The sequence below is a fragment of the Podarcis gaigeae genome, assembly GCF_964106915.1.
Source record: "Podarcis gaigeae genome assembly, chromosome: Z".
Classification (NCBI taxonomy): Eukaryota; Metazoa; Chordata; class Lepidosauria; order Squamata; family Lacertidae; genus Podarcis; species Podarcis gaigeae.
The window spans coordinates 32,912,260-32,930,618 of record NC_139691.1 but is presented as its reverse complement, the minus strand read 5'-3'; the positions used below and the strand labels follow the sequence as shown (position 1 = coordinate 32,930,618).

Sequence of the window (18,359 nt, the reverse complement as noted above, 5' to 3'; positions counted from 1 at the left end):
TCTTTTAAGAACCAACCAGTGCTCCTGGTTCTATATCTTTAAACTGGACTTGACAGCCCTTCAAAGAGAGGGTTGTCTTCTGGCAACTCTTCAAACAGAGGTCTGTATTGCAAATTAAGACACATTACAACGCGTGGCACTGTGGGTTAAACCACAGAGCCTAGGACTTGACGATCAGAAGGTCGGCGGTTCGAACCCCCACGACGGGGTGAGCTCCTGTTGCTTGGTCCCTGCTCCTGCCAACCTAGCAGTTCAAAAGCACATCAAAGTGCAAGTAGATAAATAGGTACCGCTCCGGCGGGAAGGTAAACGGCATTTCCGTGTGCTGCTCTGGTTCGCCAGAGGCGGCTTAGTCATGCCGGCCACATGACCTGGAAGCTGCACGCCGGCTCCCTCGGCCAGTAAAGCGAGATGAGCGCCGCAACCCCAGAGTCGGCCACGACTGGACCTTTAGACATGACTGGACCTTGCAACCTTTAGACAAGACCTCTGGTGGCTAACTCAGTGGTGGCATATTCACACATGCAAATCATCAGCTGGTCCTGCAGTGATCAACCTGCAAGTGTGAATGAGCCTACCTTTGCAAAAATTTACCAACAAGAGACATAAATATTTAAATCTGGAATGTAGGGAACTGCTGTTCTGTGGAGTCAGATCATTGGTCCATCTAGCTCTGTATTTCTTGCACTAGCTGGCAGCAGCTCTCCAGAGTTTCAGGCAGGGAGCACTCACAGCCCTACCTAGAGAAGCTGGGAACTGAACCTGGGAGCTTCTGCATGCTAAGCAAATGCTCTACCGCCACTGAGCTATGGCTCTTCCCCCTATTCACTGAGTGTAGGAGTCCCAATGATCATTTGCCTTTGCTTCTTTATTGATTTCAGGTGCACTGCACTGATCCTAGTTGCCCAGGCAAACCGTACAAGTTTCCTGAACTTTTTCAAGTTTACTGTCCCTGTTGAGAAGAGGCTGTGCAGAGCTGATCCCATTGGATTAATACTACCATTGGTTTCCAGTAGAGAGAGATGATACTTGGCGTGAGACTGTGTGGTCCGTTCCATTAGCAAGGATGGCAAGAGAGTAATCAGCTCTAGCAATTGGCACCAGATGTGCCACGTTTTCCCTGCTGGCAGCAGGCAGAGGTTTACATCATCGAAGGAGCATGCGGTGCTATACAGTACTTTGGCTCTGTGTTGCAGCCTTAGAAATTCAGCTAGCCATGCTCAGGGCTGAAAGCATATTTAGATAGAGTTAATGGAGTGCAGGGAAAATTTGGGGGGTGGGTCTGCTTTTATTTTTATGCTCCTGTTGGGTTTTCTTTTCAAATTAACAGTCACCTGATGACAGGAAGAAATCAAACAAGGAGAACTATGTCTGTCACTTTTATCTTCACGCCAGGAAAAGTTCCCTTTCCCTAATATGGTCTGCATGCTGAGACACTGTTAAAGGACACATAAATAAGTAGGTACAGTAAACAAAGAAAAATGGTTTGAGATCCTAGGAGTCTTTTTAGGCTCCTGGGCAGTGTTGGCTGGTGGGTGCCCATTGGGATTGGGGGGGGGGCAGACAGGGGAGAAGTAAGTGGAGGCAGAGCCAATGGCAGGCAGAATCAGCTAATGGTAGTTTGACTATATCTTCCTCCCAGCTTTTGCTGCTTTTAAAATTGCAAAAGCCATGGGGATGGGCAGTGTGTGTGTGCCCCCCCCTATAAAAAGAGGTGCAAGGGGAAAAAAGGCCTGGGAATGGGGTAGGGGAGATAATTTGATTCGTACTGTTGTGAGTTTGGAGAGTTAGCCTGCATGATGCCTGCATCCAGTGCTTGCATTGACAGGTGCAATTAATGACAATTCAGTGTCTGTTCTCTGCCGCTGCCCCAAAGGGAACAGCAGCTGATAACAGGGTGGAAGCCCAATGACACAAATCATGGAACATGATAAGCATAGACTGGATGGTTCTTGGCTATGTTTGGCACAATGTAGGATTTGCTGAGCATCCCTCCGGCTTATCATTTTAAGTGCCATAAATTGACTGGAGAATGCCATTGAGCAGTTTACCAGAGTCTGAGTTGACGAGGCACCAGAGTTAGCCATGACGTGAAGCAGGACGTTTCTGCTATTTCTACAGGTTCCCTTTGTGAAGAGTAGGGATGGGTGAATTTCTCAGTTTTTGTTTCTCTCTCTCCCCCCTCTTAAATTCAGTTCTCCATATTTCTACACCAGTTTCCATTTTTTAAAAAGGAAATAAAGCCCTCGTGAAAATTCACCAGCATTTTAGTACTGATTTGTCCTAATATACATTTGTTTGTGTGCAGTTTTACATTTGGGTAAAGCACACTCTCCTAATATAATGCATATTGGTGTTTTGTTTTTGCAGTTTGGAAAATGACAGAGAAATGCATTGAAAAGTGTGGTTGAACAAATGATAAATGGGAAGATATGTAACCTCCCTGCAAGCAAATCAGAATGAATGCTTGATCCAGATCGGGGAGAAATTATATTCAGTTCACATTAAAAGCTAAATTTGTAGTTTCTGAAACAATATGAGAACTGAAACACAGACATCCTTTGAAATTCCCACTTACTAAATTTTGCAATGCAGTTCTCCAACCAGAGTGTTTACCAAAAAAAAAAAAAAAAAGTATTAGGAGAAACTGTGTGTAAAAAGAAATACATTAGTGAAAATAACACACAAGAATGCATAGCATTAGAAGAAATTGCTTGCAAAAATATGTACATCGGTCATAGCTACATATGAAAATGTGTTTATGAGATGAAAAGTTGCACTGAAATGCTGAATAAATTCCATGAGTACTTCTCCCCCCCCCAAGTAGCAAACTTCTGCAGAAATGTGGTAAGCTAAATTTAAGAATGACAAAATGTGAACTGAAATTATAAGATCCTCCCATCCCTAATGCTCAATGAATACTATAATCTAACCTCTGTGAAAGCTTTGTGAAAGCAAATTGGGATGAATGCTCAATAAACTCAAGGCTTTCCTCATGGCTAGCAGATGCTGAAGTGGTTGGATGTGCAGGCCCTGAACAATCTGAGGGAAGTGGAATGTGAGAAAAGCAACCAAAAATTTGTCAACCTTGTGTGCCAAATCAGCCCAGAAGATCCATTCAGTTCTGCCATACTCACCATGAACATGTGGTCATATGGACTGGACTGGCCTTTGGGGATGGTTCTGCAGACAAGCCCTCCCTCCCTCTTTCCACGGTCCCTGTTCCACCAATGTACATACCATGAAGAAGAAAAATCCAGACTGCTATGATGCGGGTAGAGCAGGCCATGTCCTTTTCAGACTGGAGACTCTTCAGCAAGGTAAGGTTTTTGAAGAAATATTAAAACACCGGCCAGCGCTAGAAGACCTGTGTCTGCCAGTACAGATGTGTGTGCCTTGTGGCAAAGTGGCCCAAGAGAGCCCAGATAACTTTCCAGATTGCATCAGTCTCTGCGCTCCAGAGATCAGGTTATGTTCACCAGATAAAACAAACAGATAATGAGGCACATGATGGGGGTGCAAAGTCCAACTTCCAGGCAGCTGAGGAGTCCTGTTATTTCTTGGAACACTTTCTAGTTTTTTTTGTTTTTTTTTTTGCAGTTAACCAAGACAGCTAGTTCATATTATTTGCCGAACGCTTCAAAGGTCTGAGGGCAAAAGCGCACATTATCTTCACAAAGTCCTTTCCCAGTCTTGTGTCTTTTGCTGTTTATAATGCGATTCAAGGTGGGGAGGGGTATTTGTAGGTGAAATTGGCAGGTGGGTGGGTAGGTGGGGTGATTAATACCTCTCTTTCCCACAAATTCTTCCCAGCACATACACCCGCCCACCTCACCCCGTTTGTGTGGAATCATGATCTTATTATTCATTGCATTGTTTATATCTCTGCAATAACCATTTCTCTTCTCAGAATAATTTTCTTTCTTAAGTTGTGGACCAGATGATATCATTGCTCTTTTCTGTACCTCTCAAACCTTTGTCTTGTTATATGTAATAAGCTAAAATAATTTAACTTGGCGGGATGTCACTACCCTGTGTGTGGTTGTGGTGGTTGTTTTTTGGTGCGCAGGTGGATACAAAATGTGGAGATGTAAAAAAAAAAGTTGTTTGGTTGGAAAGCTGATAACGATAATGTCAAGTTTGAAAAAAGCAGGGGATCAGGCAGTGAGGTTCTGTGCTTATTTAAGTACCTATGTGACAGGCAATGTCAGAGATAGCATTTACAGAAATGCTGTTTACAGCATATACACAAGGGTACAATGTGCTCAGTTTCCATACTTAGGCAAAACTGCCCAAAATATATTAAAACACCTTCTTTTGGGCCAGAAGCTCCTCTTCTCCTTCACCTTCCTCTTTGGCCAAGTAATGCTTTTGTTACTTGCAAATACTCTTAAAGTACTCTTGTTTTTCTCCCTGTTAAGCTACTTAACTAAGGCAGAGTCATAAATGAATCTACTATTACAGTAGATAAGAACTACTGACTTCTATGGAGAAACCATCACGGAAATGGCAAATATCGCTTTGTGTTAGTCCAGGTTTCCTTTCCTTTTTAGTGTAGGGAATGTGTGAAACTGCAAAATCTGCTCAAGATAAATAGAGTTTTGGAAATTTCAGCCTGAGCTACGCCTCCAGGTATGGTTCAACAACATTTGGGATCTGGCTGTCACTTAAAAAGGTAAAGGTAAAGGTAAAGGTACCCCTGCCCGTACGGGCCAGTCTTGACAGACTCTGGGGTTGTGCGCCCATCTCACTCAAGAGGCCAGGGGCCAGCGCTGTCCGGAGACACTTCCGGGTCACGTGGCCAGCGTGACATCGCTGCTCTGGCGAGCCAGAGCCGCACACGGAAACGCCGTTTACCCGGAGGTGCTTTCGAACTGCTAGGTTGGCAGGCGCTGGGACCGAGCAGCGGGAGCGCACCCCGCCGCAGGGATTCGAACCGCCGACCTTTCGATCGGCAAGTCCTAGGCGCTGAAGCTTTAACCCACAGCACCACCTGCGTCCCGCTGTCACTTAAGAGCATAGCAAAAGTTGTTACAAAGAGAGATACCTTTGTTGAAACCTGATCTTCTTTCTTTTCATATGTAAGGGAAGAAGATAACAATTCACTCCCACCAACTACTCAAATGTGGCTGTCTAGAGGCTATTTTAACCATTAACGTCTTAAGAAGATGCTTGAAATGACACTACAAACTCAATGATTTTTTTTATTTTTATTTTGGTGGAGATTGTATTATATTACTAGACTTGTACCCAGTTAGTTTTTGGAAAACAAAACAAAAATATTGCGAAAGAAAAAGAAAGAAAAACACCCCCTCCCTCAAGGCAGTTCTTTTCCCCTCAACGGAATTTTTATTTACAGTATGAGCTTAGGAGCATCGGAAGAGAGAACTGAACTTTGCAGGCAAGAAGCGGCACCGTCTGGGTGGGACTTCGGGGCAAAAGTCCAGGGTCCCACTTAGCAGAATGAGCAAAAGCCGCCCCACCCCCCACGTTGCAGCTCAGCTGTTTATTCTGAAGTACGTGGAGTTAATGCACTCTCACTCCAAACGCCCATACCCCAATAACTCCAGAATCTAAAATTACCTAACCGCTGAAGGCAGGAGAAGGGTTAAGCTATTGGGGAAGTCCGTGTTTATCTCAAACTGCAAGTCCTGCCCCAAACCAGAGTACGCAGACTGGTGAAGGTTTCGTCCTATCAGAGTCAATGTACTCTAGCTGAACTGCTCTGTGGTTTCATCTAACACAGATTGCTTAAAACCAAAGTGCAGCAACTTGAAAGGAGCTGAAGATAATAAACAGAGGAAATCGTCCTTTGATGCTGCTGACGTTTAATAGAGAGGAAGTTGATGGTGGTCGGCTTTGCATTTCTCTTGAAAACAGTCAGCCTGAAACCTGGTGCTAAAGGAAGAAATTAAGTACAAGGTAGTTTTTTGTGTTTTGTTTTTGTTTAAAGCACGAAATCATTATTGAATAAAACACTAGGAAATGTCATTCCAGATAGTGCTGTAATGCAGAAGAGATTGTTCATGAGCTCAAGAGCAGAAAGTTTGGTAGACATTCCTTTAACTAAGGGTACAATGATGTGAAGGGACGCAGGTGGCGCTGTGGTCTAAACCACAGAGCCTAGGGCTTGACGATCAGAAGGTCGGCAGTTCAAATCCCCATGACAGGGTGAGCTCCTGTTGCTCAGTCCCAGCTCCTGCCCACCTAGCAGTTCAGAAGCATGTCAAAATGCAAGTAGAAGCGGCTTAGTCATGCTGGCCACATGACCTGGAAGCTGTCTTCAGACAAACGCCGGCTCCCTCGGCCTATAGATGTGAAGGAAATAAGCAGCTATCCTATCTTTAAAAGACATCTGAAGGCAGCCCTGTTCAGGGAAGTTTTTAATATTTAATGCTGTACTGTTTTTAACACTTGATTGGGAGCCACCCAGAGTGGCTGGGGAAACTCAGCCAGATGGGCGGGGTATAAATAATAAATTATTATTATTATTATTATGAGCAATCCCAGAGTCGGCCATCACTGGACCTAAAAGTCAGGGGTACCTTTACCTTTACCTTTACAATGATGTGAATAAATTGTGTCCAAATGTATGATTTGTAAACCACTTTGAGGCTTTATTACAATAAGAGGTATATGAATCACGTGAAATTAATAGATTTTCCACTGAAGGAAAAATGTTGAGTGTACACCAGACTCCTTTTATGTTGCATGCTGTGGTGGTGATGATTATTGTCATCATCATTGATTTGTTAAATATTTAATTATTAGGTATTTGTTTCAGAAATTTCTTGCCTGCCCTTAACTATAAGGGCCCAGGGTAGTTTAGAAGCACATAATATTAAAATCCAAAAGAAGCAGCAGCAGCATCAATTTAAAGCAAACCAAACAATGGTCTCATCCACACCAGATTTTTAAAGCACTGTTATACCACATTATCAGTTGTGGCTTCCCCCAAAGCATCCTGGGAACTGTAGTTTGCTAAGGGTGCTGAGAGTTGATAGGAGACATCTATTCCCTTCACAGAGCTGGCAAGAGGGATCAGTTGTTAAACCTCTTTGGGAATGTGTTCTCCACACTTGCTGTAGACTACCAAGATGATCCTGGGAATTCGTTTATGCTCTTGGATGGGGTTTGGGGCTGTACCTCCCCAACTTGTAAGGGCTGGGTGTTTTAAAGGCGCTTCTGCAGAGAGCTGGGCCTTAATTCGCCCAAATAAAACATTTCAGGAAAGAACCCCCAAAACTAGCTAACTCCAAGCACTGGCAACAATGCAAGGGTTGCTACTTACATCTCTGTGGGTAAAGAAGTGGAAGAGCTGTGTTCAGGCATCCCTGGGGATGCTGTCACCATGGGAACAGCATCAACAGCCTGGCATTGGCTCTTATAACTGGTACATTTTGCTCCGTTGCTGCCCGCCTCTTTCACTGCTTGTACAGTAGCCAAGAGGGCCAGAGAAACACCTCTGCTTCCCTCCCAGCCGTTTCCAGATTGACTTTCAACACTAGAGGATTTCACTTGCCATCCATGCCCTTGCTCTGACTCTGCTGTTCAAGAAGGCAGCTGGCAGAGAGTGCCACAATCCGCCTGGGTTATGTAAGTCTAATAAATGCTCTTCAAATTACAGCAGAGACGGCTGTGCCTGCAAGGCATGACTATGAACAGGAGTCTCTCTAGGAAGCAGGAGAGTCAGCTGCTTTCCTTTCCATGGGCTGTGCCAAGGCACTTGCCCTCAGCGGGCAGCTGGTGCATCATTTATTTCCTTCTGGGCATGGCAATCCTCACCCGGGGGTGCTGGCAAAAGGCACACCATCACACCTCCTCCCTCCCTCCCTCTATGATCATTGCGGGAAGCCTCTCATGATTCTGCTAACGTGCAGAAATGCACGCACAGATTCCTGGAAAAGCTTCCATTAGCCACTCCCTGATTTTAGCGAGAGTTTTGCTGCCTAAGATAATCTTCCGTCTGCTTCTCCCTTGACTGCTAGTGCTGCGCGAAAGGAGGGCACAATCAAAACCTGCAGGCTGTTCCAGGGGTGTTGTTAGCCCTATGCCAATAACTGCTGCCAACTGCAAGAAGGGTATTTCAGTGCCTTTCAGTTTCAACTCCTTAGTGACCCTAAAGAGACACTGTTTTTTTCTGGCAAACTGTGAGCGGCATCTGTCAGAAGTAACAATCCTGCTGTTGAATCTATCCACAAACACTTGTCCAGAGATGTAATGACAGACCACAGACATTTTGGATTCAAATTTCCTTGCTTTTCCTGAGCTTCTGAATATTGCTGCACGCCACCAATCTCTGAGCAGTGTGAGATTCTGGAGGTACCCAAGGTTTGTGTTTCTTTTTGGAATGAAGCACAGTGAAAACTGTGGTGTCTTTATGATATATGAGGCTTTATTAGGCTGTGATGGAGGGGTGCAGAGCATCAGCACCCCCAAAGGGTCTTGTTTCTCCCAAGAAACAAGCAGAAATAAAACATGGATCTCAAATGCTGATTTGACTCTGTCTCCAGCTTGCTGCTTTTCTTCTAGATCACATCACTGCCTACTTTAAACTCCAGCTTTGCCTTTCTAACCATCTCTGAGTTGAATGAGGAGTATCTCTGAGTTGCCTTCTCATTTTCCCTTTGCTCTCTTAATGGCCCATAACCCAGGAGATCACCTCAATACAGGAAGGTAGCCTGGCGTGTATTTTAATACTTGCTGGAGTTAGAAGGATATTGAATGCAGCCTGCTTCCTCCGTTCTTCTAATGTGCTGCAGCTGCTGCCACCCCATCACAAAGTCCTGTCCTAGGGAACCACCTAGAACTGTCTTGTGGAATAGTGAGGGCTCTGCTGGGGTTTCTAATGAACTGTTGCTATTGTTGCTGTCCTTGGCTAGGACTCTCTCCCGCCTACCACGGAGCCTTCTTGTATCATCAAGAACGTTCACCCAGTCAAAGGCAAATTCCAAGAGAAATCAATCCCTTACACTGCAGCTTTCCCAGGAAGCCTCTTCCTTGGCTGCCAACACAGCGAAGCCGGCCAGCTCAACAGTTTTAACTCCTTCCCATTGCTTGCTCAGCTGGTGCATCACAGTCTTCTGAAAGCATTTGTAAATCTTAACATGCAAAGTGCTTAGAAAATCAGGTACAGCAGGGAGTGAGCAGAACAGGCTTGGGGTAGCCAATGCCTTGTTTCTGAAGAAAGTTGCTTGCCAGACTTGGACTTGGAGGATTGTACTTGAAACTGCAGCTTACCTGAGCAGGTGAAGCTCCCAGCACTAGCATGGCTGTCTGCTAATGGCTGCGCACCAAGCAACAGTTAAGGACAGGGTGGAAGCAGCCTGTTGAAAAGTTTGGAACCCTAGTTGCTTCAAGATCCAAGGCCTCTGGTACACATGCAGAATTTGTTTTGCTTGCTCTGGGCCCAACCATTGTCCTGTGCTTTCTAGACACTGGTCTCAGTGGCTTTGCCTTTGCTGCACCACTTTCCCTCCCAAAACTAAAAATGTCTGCTAAATTGTAGCAAACATCAATCTGGAGAGAAGCTCATTAACGTTTGCTCTGATTCAGTGGTAATCTGCAAATTTTCCTAGGGGAAAGCGGGGATGGGGAAGACATTCATTTAAGCTCTCTTTTAATTCCAAAATTACCAAATTTGCACTTTGTGAAACAATATGCAAAGCAAAGAACAGCCATCGTTTGACATTTACATTGCTTGAATTTTGCAATGCAATTTCTCCTGCCCAGTAACATGTACAAAAATGAACATATTTGTGCATAATATTGCATATATTTATGAAAATAACATAGAAATGTGTGATATTAGGGGGAATTGCTTTGCAAAGATGTCTATATTAGGCCAAACTACATAGAAAAACAGGTTTATTAGATGAATTTTTGCACTAAAATGCTGATGAATCTTCTTTAGGTTGTTGTTGTTTTAAACCACAGATTGCAGAAATATGGAAAACTAAATGTCTTTTGAAAAACAGGAAATCAATAGAATTGGAATTGGCAGATCCACCCATCCCAACCCCATACTGATAAAAGTTGTGTCGACAGATGATGCATCTGTTGATTTGGCAGAATCTTGTTGCCAGTGGGGCCCGCTTTACAGAGGTCCATAGCAAGGCTCTCTCGTTCAGGAAGGCTGACGGCATGTGGAGCTGCAGAGCTGCTCCTCAAGGTCTCCAAAGGGCATTCTCCAGCTCTTCCCTTGGGGCTGACATTGGGCCACCTGCTTTAAAGCTGAGGAGCTGGACTTGACAGAGAGAGACACGTCCAGCTGCAGTTTCTACAGCTTGACGTCCTTCTACAGGAATGGCCATTGGCATCCCGCACATGGCTGCAGCAGCAAAACCGGACCTTTGGATCATTTCCCTCATATTGGAAATATGCAGCCCTAATTGCTCTTTGCTGAGCAAAAAAAAGCGAGCCCTGCCCATGGTCAGGGAGGGGAAACTAGTGACTGTAAATGCTATTGTGTCTCAAGCTGTTTATTGTTTTGTTTTCCTAGAATCCAAAAAAAGATGTGGGAGGGGAAGGACTTATCCTTAGCCAAACATCTGTACATTCTCAAAATCCAGCCATTTGTTCAGCAATCTGTTGAAACCAAAAGATGTCTGATGACCAAAAGTTAATGGACTTGCAGAGATTTCTTGAAATGTGGCGGTGCTTTTATGTTGCTGTTTTGAGATGGGCCAGGGTAAGGCTAAGTGGGGGGGGCAGTGATGGCCTGAGGGGGGGGCAGTGTCAGGCAGTTCTTAAATCCAGTCCCCACCAATTCCACCTAAAATAGTATAGGAATAGAGATGGAATAGGGAAAGACAGTAAGGTTTAGTCAAGAGTGGGGTGGGGGCAAGACAGAAGAATGCCTATCTTAACATTATGATGGAACACAGGGAAGAAAGCTGTGGGGAGGCCAAAGTCTCAAACTGCTAAGTACTTAGGTGTGGAAGCTGCCTGACAAAGCATTCTATGTAACTTGGAGTCTTATTCTTTTTACACTAATGGTAGAGAAAACTTGTCAATTTTTCTCATTCCATATCTCAGCAAATGTCCAAATACCTTGCTGCAGAGTCTCCTGCGAGTCTCATGCACTGATGTTAGGAGGAGCCATAGTTCACGGAAAGATCATCTGCTTCGCATGCAGAAGGTCCCAGGTTCAAACCCCCCCCCCCACCAGGTAGGCTTTCAGGCAGTGTGGACATTACTGAGCTAGATGGACTATTGGTCTGCCTAGGCAGTTTCCCTTGACCCTATTTTGTCTATGAATAGTGGCACAGGATCCAAAGACCAAAGGATATGGTTGTATCCATCAGTGCAGAAAAGCACAATGACAATGCAGAGTTCTACAATAAAGCGAACAAATCATTTAAAATAACAAAATGTCCCGTATAATAATAAATGACTACCTGGAAGCATCTTGGACGAACCACTAGGTGGCAGTCCAGTCGCATTGTATATTGGCCAGGTGCTGGCACTCTCAGGAAGGTGCTGAGGCCCTTTTGTGAAAAGCAAAAGGGAGGTTTGCAGGATGGCGGTGAAACATGTTGTTCTGCTGTGAGGCAGTGGAGAGCGCTAGCGTTCCCTGGTTGAATGTATACTTTTGCAAGGAAGAAGGCTGTTCAAGGAAGAAACGGTTATGAAGTGGTCCTGCTTTGAGTTAAACCTCTGGTGCGTCTAGCCTGGTGCTTCCTACTGCGTCTGGTGGTGTCTGGTTAGCAACTTCAGATGGGTTTTCTCTTCAGCCCTGTTACCTGTGAGTCTGGTGATGGCAAGGACTGAACCAGGGACTGCTGTCATCCAAGGAATATGCTCTCTACTCTTGAGAAATGGCCCCCTTCTGATTCCTGTTGCCATCCTAGGGATATCTTTCTATTTCTCTATCTTCTAGTTTTCATCTACCTACCTGACAGATGGGGAAACCTTTTCAGCCTAAGGGCCATATTCCCTTAAGTGTAAGCTTCTGGGGACCACATTCCAGTGGTGGGCAGAGTCAAATGCAAAATGTGTGGGGCAACGGATGAGACTCTACAGCGGGGGTACATTTCCACCGTACAAAATTCAGGGGGTTCTGCACAAGCACACATCTCTTTCCCATATTGGGGATGAAAGATGATTTAACTGAGATAGGTCTCTTTAAAACTCAGGCCTGGTCCTTACTGTATTTCCAATAGCAGGGCTAGAACATACTGTTATGTTAGGGTTCCTTTGCATTTAATTGATGTCAAGACTCTGCTTTCATAGCTGGGGCTGAACCCTGGAACTACGGTTGCCAGACCACCATTTCTGACCTAAAGCCTCCAGGTCTGCATGGTCCCCTCCAGGTGACGGAATTGGATCTGCAGATGAGTGAAAATTGTTGTTGTTATCGTTTAGTCATGTCCGACTCTTCATGACCCCATGGACCAGAGCACTCCAGGCACTCCTTGTCTCCCACTGCCTCCCACAGTTTGGTCAAACTCATGTTGGTAGCTTCGAGAACACTGTCCAACCATCTCGTCCTCTGTTGTCCCCTTCTCCTTGTGCCCTCCATCTTTCCCAACATCAGGGTCTTTTCCAGGGAGTCTTCTCTTCTCATGAGGTGGCCAAAGTATTGGAGCCTCAGCTTCAGGATCTGTCCTTTGGGTGAGCATTCAGGGCTGATTTCCTTAAGAATGGATAGATTTGATCTTCTTGCAGTCCATGAGACTGCAGGTGTACTGCCACTGTGGATCCTGCTGCATGAGGCAGTCACCTCACTTTACGTCATGGGTGGGCTATCCCTGCCTACAAATTACTCTGAGGTGGGGCGGGGTGTCTTCCCTCCACTGTTTCCCTCTCCCAGTTAACCTCTGTTTCCAGGCCTCAGCCCCATGATATTACCAGGGGCAGCCCCTAGATCTCAGGTTTGGTGTTAGTGCAGCTGAGCAGGAAGGCCCTAATATAAGTCAAGGATCCTTCCCAGAACCCCTGAGTTTACTAGCAAGGCTTGAACCTGTGACACATGAAGTAATGATCTTCTCCTGACCTGGAACAGAGTTATTGATTATTTATTACATTTTCATGCCACACTTACTGCGTTTGATGGAGACTTGTGGGGCTGTATTGAGTGGAAGATAGCTCTATTATGGGGTTCTGAGAAGCAGGGCCCCACTTTTATAGGGATTTCGGGGGACTTTATTACAGAGAAATGCGAAACTAATGCTGGAGACATGCTGAAATGCTGGGGTGTCCTTTGAAAGGAGGAAGCCCCCATTTAACGTGTGTTAGCCATCAAATGGGTATCGTATAAGAGTGTTATTTTTCAAGAAATGGTTTTTAATGCGTTTAAAATCAATCTCTGTTCAATCAAGGGGGTGCTTTGACATTTATATTAATTATCATCGGCAAATAAGCAATGATTGGTTTCTCCCCCTACCACCACCCTGGAGAAATAGCAGCACCCAAGATTTTCAGGTATGGAAAACTTCCAACTAACTACTTTAGGAGCCATCTTGATTCCTTATTGGGGCCTGGTAATGGAAAGTGGCTTGGCAGTTCATGTCGCTATGGCAACCCAAGTTTCAGGTTGATGGGAACTAAAGTTGCCATGGCAACAAGGAGGCAAGGGTTTTCTTTCCACTGCTGCTAGTAATTAAAAATAGCATCCTAACTGGCCACTTCTCTAGCCTGCCATTCATATGGCGACCAGCCTGCCGTTTGAGGATCTTAATTCATTTAATGGCAATCTAGATAACTCAGCCTAGCATCATCTTCCCCCACAGCACTGTTCAAAATTATTGGGCAGGGGAAAAGGTCTCATATTTTGCTACTCATTTTATGCCAGAGATAGGGATAATATTACCAGGTAACATTTAATTCTGCACAGGTATCCAAACATTAGGAGAGGGGGACTGGATGGTTTGGATGCTTTGTCTTTTTAGTTTATTCCTTGGAGAATGGGCATAGTTTAACGATAAACCATCTGCTTTTCATGTTTTGCATCTCCAAGAAAGACTGAAGTAGACTCTTGCCTGAAACCCTGGAGAAACTGCTGCCAATCAGTGTAGAGCAGTGGTTTCTAAGCTTCCCCAACCCCCCAGACCACTTGAAAATTGCTTAGGGTCTTGACGGACCACTTAAATGATTTTTCTGCCTGTAGTAGCAATTGCTCTGCTAGATGCTGTATGGCTTTAATTGTATTTTTATTGCTTCTTTTATTACTTATATTGTATTTTATTGTATTGCAAATTGAATTTCATAGAATGCATTATGAAACAAAATATAAAGTAATAAAATACACTATAAGAAAGAAAAGAAGCATTAAATTCAATTAAAAAGCAACATGAATATTTAATGTGCTGCACCCGCTGTTCATAGCCACTGCTCCTGCTGATCTTCGAAGAAACATTCCAGACCACCTGAATGAAGCTGGTGTAGCAAATATTAAACTAAAAGGCCCGTAATGTACATTGTATTCACGTTACACTGTGGGGAGGGAATCTTGTGTGTGTGTATTTGTTCCATATAAGATAAAATCCCACAAAACAACACATAATTTTTCAGGGTCATCCAAGCCTTTGGCAACATGGTAATTTATGAGTTACTTTTTCAACTCAGGCTAAACTCCACATATTTTTAAAACAAAACCCAAAGTAGCAAATTCTGCAAGGTTTTCCACTCTGGGGCAAGTAAGCCACCTATATCCACATCAGGACTTCCTTTCAACATCCCATAGATTTCGTAATCAAAGCTGCAGTGAAGTTGGAATGGGAAGCTTGAGTATTTTTGTCATTTCTTGGCAAAACATTGTCTAGAATTTGAATACCTATGGGCTTTCTGAATAATGTTAATCCATTTGGACTTTCAAACAGGTTTCTGAATAGAAAGCTTCCATCTGAAACAAAAAATATCAAGTCCATATTTGTGTTTGGCATTTTGTCCCAGGGATACTGAGTATTTACAGAGTGGAAAGCCTTATAAATTCTTTATATATAAAATAAGTGGGAAAGTGTTGGGCTGGGTACTAAATATGGCCATCTAGACTTCTCTCTATGGCCCTTAAAATTCTTCCCAAGACACACCACCTCAGAGGATAATGCCTTTTGGATTTTGCCCATCAAGGTAGAGAAAAGGCGCCAAAAGCCTATAAAAGGCAAAATTTGCCTTCGTTCTGCTCGCTTCTTCCTCTGGTCCCACCCACTACTGATATGGCCCCTGGAAGGCTTCCCAGAAAGGAATGTGGCCCTCAGGCTGAAAAAGCTCCGCAACTCTCACATACCCTCCAACATTTCTCCAATGAAAATAGGGATGTCCCATTCCATAATGATAATTTTACAATTTATACCCCCACACATCTTACTGGGTTTCCACAGCCAGTCTGGGCAGCTTCCAACGCATATAAAAACATAATAAAACATTAAACATTTAAAAAACCTTTAAAAAACTTCCCTATACAGGATTGCCTTCAGACGGCTCAGGGGTCGGAAAACTCCACACCCTCCAACATTTCTCCAATGAAAATAGGGACGTTCTAAGGAAAAGCGAGACATTCTGGGATCAAATCAGAAACCGGGACAGCTTTTCTAAATCAGGGATGTCCCTGGAAAATAAGGACACTTGGAGGGTCTGCTCTGATACATATAATAATATAAACAAATACCGTAGTAGTAGCCAAAGATATGCCAATGTATCAAGCCAGGTGAAACTAAACTAAAAAGTGATGAGACAGCTGGAGACTGACTTTCCCAATGCTGCCATAGAGTAACACCACATAAGAGATGGAACTACAGTGGTGCCCCGCAAGACGAACGCCTCGCAAGACGGAAAACCCGCTAGACGAAAGGGTTTTCCGTTTTGGAGGTGCTTCGCAAAACGAATTTCCCTATGGGCTTGCTTCGCAAGACGAAAAAGTCTTGCGAGTTCCTTCGGTTTTTTCCCCCTCCCCCCCCTTTTCCTAAGCCATTAAGCCTCTTATCAGCTGATCCGCTGATAAGCCGCTTATCAGCTGATCTGCTGATAAGCCGCTTAACAGCTAATCGCTAAAAGCCGCTAAACCGCTAATAGCGCTAATCCGCTAAGCTGTCAATGGGCTTGCTTCGCAAGACCAAAAAACCGCTATACTACGAAGAGCCTCACAGAACAAATTAATTTCGTCTTGCGAGGCACCACTGTAAAATAGGGCTGCCAACTTTGGTTTTTTTTTCAAGTGAATTTTTATTGTTTTCCTTGCATATTCTTTTCCAACCAATTGTAATAACACCATACATTCCCTTTGACTCTGCCGAGTCCCGACCCCCCTCCCTCCCCACAACTGGTATATTTATCCTCTTTCCATCACACACATCATTCTCAAATTAGTACTATTATACATTGGAGGTATTATGTCAATCCTGCTAGTGTCTTGACCTCTTTACAATTCTTCTTTAAGTATTCAATAAATTTACTCCAGTTATTTTGGTATCTTTGATCTCCCTGGTCCCGGATCCTCCCTGACAGTTTGGCAAGTTCTGCATATTCTGTCAACTTCGCCTGCCACTCCTGAATAGTTGGTATATCTTGTACTTTCCATCTTTGGGCCAGAAGGGTCCTCGCGGCAGCTGTAGCATACATGAACAAATTTTGATCTTCTATTTTAATTTCTGTTCCTATTAAGCCTAATAGACACGCTTCCGGTCTTTTGGGGAAAGTATATCTAAATATCTTTTTGAGTTCATTATAAATTGCTTCCCAAAATTTTTTTACCTTATCGCAGGTCCACCACATATGGAAATAGTCCCCTTTTTACATTTTACATCTGCCTTTTTACATTTCCAACATTTCCTTTCTTTTTTCCTATACATTTTAGCTAATTTTACTGGTGTCAAATGCCATCTATACATCATTTTTAGCAAGTTTTCCTTTAAAGCCATGCATCCTGTGAATCTCAAACCCTCCTTCCATAATCTTTTCCACGCATCCAATTCAATGTTATGCCCAATATCAATTGAAAATAGGGCTGCCAACTTTGAACTGAAGCTGTTTTGTTAACAGCAATTCCATCTGGCTCCACGAGCAAGTAGCCTTTACTTGTTGACTTCTGCATAGCAAACCTCAGGAAAATGGGCAGGTTTTTTTTTTTTTACTTTGTTCTGACCTGTTGGAAACCCTAAACTTGAACCCTGACTTACTTAGCGTTTCAGTACATTGAAACTCCTCTAAATACCTTGCACCAAACACTCCCTTTCTGGAGGAAACGAACGAACAAATGATCTCTTTCCAATATATTCAACCAAGTACAAGTTATAAATGATAAAAAATGTCTGTGTGTATGTGTGCAGTTTTGCATGATTTGAATAACTTGGCAGCATTTGGAACGCAACATTCTAATACCTTCATTAGAGAGATCTATGTCCTTTCCCAAAAATGACTCTGGGGTCAGCAGCGAATGCTGTTCATTGATCCTTACCTGCATGGATTGTGAGCTGTGAACATGTTCTACTTAAGCTGAGCATAAACAGATGGCCACAGGAGAGGGGTGATACCAACATAAATTGACTGAGCTAGCAGCACAAGTGCCCGTTTTGCTTTAAGTTCCTATCAGGGGACTGTTACCAGATTTTCTAGTTCAAACCCTGGGAGGATTACAAAAAAGGGTTTCCCTGGGCAGCCTCATGATGACGCTTGCGCTTGGATGCAGCTGTGCAAGGATAGGAAGAAGGCATTTCAGCAAACAACTTGTGGCCACTCAGCCAGGTCAAAAATACAGCCGATGAGGGTTGTGTGTGTGCTTCCTTGGCTGCTCAGCTTAGCCTGTAAAGTATCACCATTTACAGCCAGGTCAGAGGTCATGGCCTGCTAGGCCACAGAGCAGGGCCAGCACCTCTCACCCTTTGTCAGTGATTCTGAGCCTGCATTCCTATAAACTTCCCCAGGCTGCTGGTTAATGTCCTTATATCGCAGCGCTAGAGATTGCCACTAATCGGTTTCTTGGAGGGGAAAGGGGTTAAGCTTTGAAGAGGCAGATCATCAACTTTTCTGTCTTTCCAATATGCCTGCTGATACCTGGAAACGCTGCTGAAGAAGGAAGCATAAAGCTGCTAGGATTCCCCCCCCCCTTAATCCAGAAAGCCCTGATCCTTTTCACAGGACTAAAATAAAGCCAGGAACACAAAGCACTGTTTCATACATCCCTTTACATCACTTGGTTTCTCCTTACTGGGTTACTCAGCAAACAGATGCTGACCAGTAACCAAAAGTGTGAACTGGCTCCACGCTGAAATACACTGTGTGCTTAAGATGACATGGAAGCTTTCTCTGCCATTTGATCTGTAAAGACTCACACGTGAGACCTCAGTGGAAGCTGCAGTGATCACATGATGAAAAATGCATGGGTGAATCAGCCCAGATCCAGTATAGTGTGTGGCACAGGG

General features: G+C 44.1%; 1 protein-coding gene and 1 long non-coding RNA gene across 4 annotated transcripts in view; one reads left to right on the top strand and one right to left on the bottom strand.

Annotated features, from left to right (window-relative positions):
* Positions 1 to 3,495, bottom strand: part of XPNPEP2 (X-prolyl aminopeptidase 2) — a 34,314-nt gene extending 30,819 nt beyond the window's left edge. For both annotated transcript variants that reach the window (XR_014560171.1, XM_083722256.1), the window contains exon 1: positions 3,241 to 3,495. Coding sequence is in view for 1 of the 2 variants with exons in the window: in XM_083722256.1 (XP_083578382.1) it covers positions 3,241 to 3,289 (49 nt within the window). In the remaining variant the exon portion in view is untranslated. The remainder of the gene's footprint in view (positions 1 to 3,240) is intronic.
* The window catches only part of LOC310836817, a 67,770-nt gene that overhangs the window by 11,836 nt on the left and 37,575 nt on the right, over positions 1 to 18,359 (top strand). For both annotated transcript variants that reach the window (XR_014560223.1, XR_014560224.1), the window contains exon 2: positions 5,747 to 5,922. This is a non-coding gene — a long non-coding RNA (uncharacterized lncRNA). The remainder of the gene's footprint in view (positions 1 to 5,746; positions 5,923 to 18,359) is intronic.